This window comes from Austrofundulus limnaeus, unplaced genomic scaffold (genome assembly GCF_001266775.1).
Source record: "Austrofundulus limnaeus strain Quisiro unplaced genomic scaffold, Austrofundulus_limnaeus-1.0 Scaffold24, whole genome shotgun sequence".
NCBI classification, from domain to species: Eukaryota; Metazoa; Chordata; class Actinopteri; order Cyprinodontiformes; family Rivulidae; genus Austrofundulus; species Austrofundulus limnaeus.
In genome coordinates this window covers 2,841,729-2,844,658 of record NW_013952426.1, presented here as the reverse complement: position 1 = coordinate 2,844,658, position 2,930 = coordinate 2,841,729, and the positions used below count along the sequence as shown (strand labels likewise).

Sequence of the window (2,930 nt, the reverse complement as noted above, 5' to 3'; positions counted from 1 at the left end):
CTTCTAAACGCCTTGAAATTGGCCTCTGTCTCTTTAAGAACCACCTTCTGCTTCTGTCCCGTCCCGTTCAGTGCGCCGGGGGGGGGGGGCTATAATGCAGTTTACTTGGCATCTGAAAATACATTTCCTCAAAGATATTTTGAATCTGTAAAGAGCTTCACTGAGTGAGAAATAGTGTTGAGAGCAGCAGATAGTTTCAGTTTCACTTTCACTTTGCTCTGTTACTGCTGAGAGCCCGCAGGAGTCATGGGCGGGGTGAGTGGGGTGGGGAGGTGTGCTCCGTGATGAGGAAGTTCGGCTTAAAGACACGTCCCAGGGGCGTTTCTGGTCCCTAAAGGCGTTTCTGGTCCCCACCTGTCGTTTTGCTCCTCAGCATGTTTGCCTAAAAACGCTGCAGGATTTCTCAAACATGCATGAATGAGTCAAAGTAAGGCTTTGGGCATGTTTTTTATGAGAGTATAACATTATAACATGACATATAAAACTCAAAAAACGTTGATTTTACATGAAATAGCCCCTTTAAAAGTTTAAGTCACACATACCAATACCAGAAAAAATGTCTGCTTTTTCTACTCTACGTTCTTTGTCAGAGATTTTAGACATTTCAGATGAGCAGTAAGTAAACTCGCCGTCATGTGGTAAAATGCTGTTAACTTGACTCCATTTGTCACAATTTGGTGTAATAGAAATGACGAACTAAGGCTAGTAGATCCTCCTGAATAGCAGCATTAGATGGAGAAGGACTCCCTGCTGCTAATGCACATTGCACAGCTGTGGGCTTCTTTATGTGCTGTCTTCATGATCCGATGTTTGTGAATTTCAAACTGCTGCTTTTAATTACCCTCTGCAGCTGCTAATGAGAGAAGCCTTTTTTTTCTAAAATGAGATTTATCCTTTTCCCAACAGAGGCCCAATCCAGTGCCATGATGTTYGACTGCCTCTACATGGAGCTCTCAGCCTCTTTGGACCACGGCACCAACGAGCTGCTGGAGGCGGCCGTGCGGACTGCGAGGGGGGACTGCGTGGGCCCCGGGTGGACSGACGGCGACCCGGGGGCCGGGCGCAGGGAGAGCCTGACGAGCCGCGCCAAGCGCTTCCTGGCCGGGCTGGTACCGCGCTCGTACGGCCGCGACCGGGACCGAGGACGCTACCGGGAAATGAGCCGCCACCGGGGGAGCAAAATCTTCCGTCAGAAATCCCGCTCCTGCCACGACCTCAGCGCACTGTGACACACGCAGACACACACCAAATGCGTACACGCACCACATGAACACAAACACACACCGAACTGATTGACACAGGAGGAGGAGGTGTAAAAAAAACAACAAAAAAAACGGGTGAAGAAAAAGGAATTAAGACTGAAGTGAATCAATAGAAGATGATGGACAAGATACACATTATTAGTGTGTGGAAAGTTGGCTTTGGCAGCCAACAACTGATGAAAGGGGGGAGAAAGATGAGCAAATGGATCAGACAGCCTGGATCACTCTGAAACCTATCATCGAAACCAATTTTGAGACACAGACGGAGAAACAGAAATGGRGGTGGAGCTGATTTTACAGCTCCGGCTTTGGTGAATCACAGAGTACTCATTACCTGAGGTGGTCAGCAGAAAGAGGAGCCGCTGYCGAAGCACCGCGCTGATTTCCTGCTTAACGAGAGGGAGGATGGTGTCACGAGTAAAACACACACCCGTGTAGCAGGCACTGATAACATAAAGACTGATAGCAAGTTAATGTAAACCTGTTATAGACCCTGTTTTATAGCATGCAGGTAGAATACCTTAGACATGACCCTGTAGGCTTTACAGTCCTTTAAATAAAAGTACCTCAGTGGCCAATAGCATCTGCACAATCTCAGTAGAGTTTTTAAGCAATGCCATCCCAAAGGCAAGGACTATTTATTTACTAAAGAAAAAGAATCCACTCTTCATCCACCATTTATGTCGATTTTAAGGACTGTTTGATACAAAAAAAAAAACTCCAGCGGCATTCAATAGTTCCTCTGTGACTTTTCTACAAAGGTAAAACTTCAGCACTAAAGCCATATTTTTGCTGAATGCGCCACGAGCAGTCAGCACGTTGAACCCTTTACTGCAGGATGTGAAGCAYAGGAGACAAAAAAAGGACAATAAAAACAACAGAAGAGAAGGCAGGACTGAACTCCTCTTCAAACGAAGCTGAGTCACAGACCGCAGGGAGGCTCCTAAAGTGACAAACGGGAACAAAACAAATCTACCTGTGGCTGTTTGATGTTCTCTATTTTTATTTTTTCCGTGTTACCCACCGGAATTATTTTAAGTTCTGACAGACTTCTGTGGAGGGTTAACCGCACAGGTGATCCAAAACGGAACGTTCTGGAAACGTCGAAGGAGTATCTCATCAAGCAAGCTGGCGTCACTGACACGTCTTTCTCTTGTTTGTCATTGTCCACTGAGCACTCTCATCTTTACCGCTGAGAATAAATGCAGCTTGGTTTGACATCTTCATATGAGTTTTACTTTTGTCATCGTTTTGAAGACAACATTATGAAATTGTTAGTCAGCCGTTAACCAGGTCGAGAGATGGCGTGGCAGTCCATCAGATGAGTCACTGAGCCTCTCAGGACTCTTCTTCCATTTAGGACCGAGCTGCAGTGTCAATACTTTTCTGGCTGTAACTAAATCTTGGTTTAAAAATAGGCTGTTTCATAAGGACATACATTTGTTATGTTGATGAGCATCGCGTGGATGATGTAATAAATGACATATCTACCAGTAAAAGTTTTAAACATGGATGTTCTCAGCTTTTTAATTTGCCACCCCCCACCTCCAAAAAAAATTATTTTTCACTTTTTCTGTTTACAGTATATTTCAGGTATTCTGTTGTCTAAAAAATATCGCTTTAAAGCTCCCCCCTACTTTTCAACTTTTGTAAAATGCTTATAACAGG

General features: G+C 44.8%; 1 protein-coding gene across 1 annotated transcript in view; it reads left to right on the top strand.

The window, feature by feature from the left end:
• The window catches only part of rem2 (RAS (RAD and GEM)-like GTP binding 2), a 63,382-nt gene extending 60,609 nt beyond the window's left edge, over window positions 1-2,773 (top strand). Inside the window, exon 5 of the mRNA XM_014004507.1 lies at window positions 907-2,773. Within this exon, the coding sequence (XP_013859961.1) occupies window positions 907-1,229 (323 nt within the window). The 3' untranslated portion in view covers window positions 1,230-2,773. The remainder of the gene's footprint in view (window positions 1-906) is intronic.
• The last annotated feature ends 157 nt before the right edge of the window (window positions 2,774-2,930 follow it).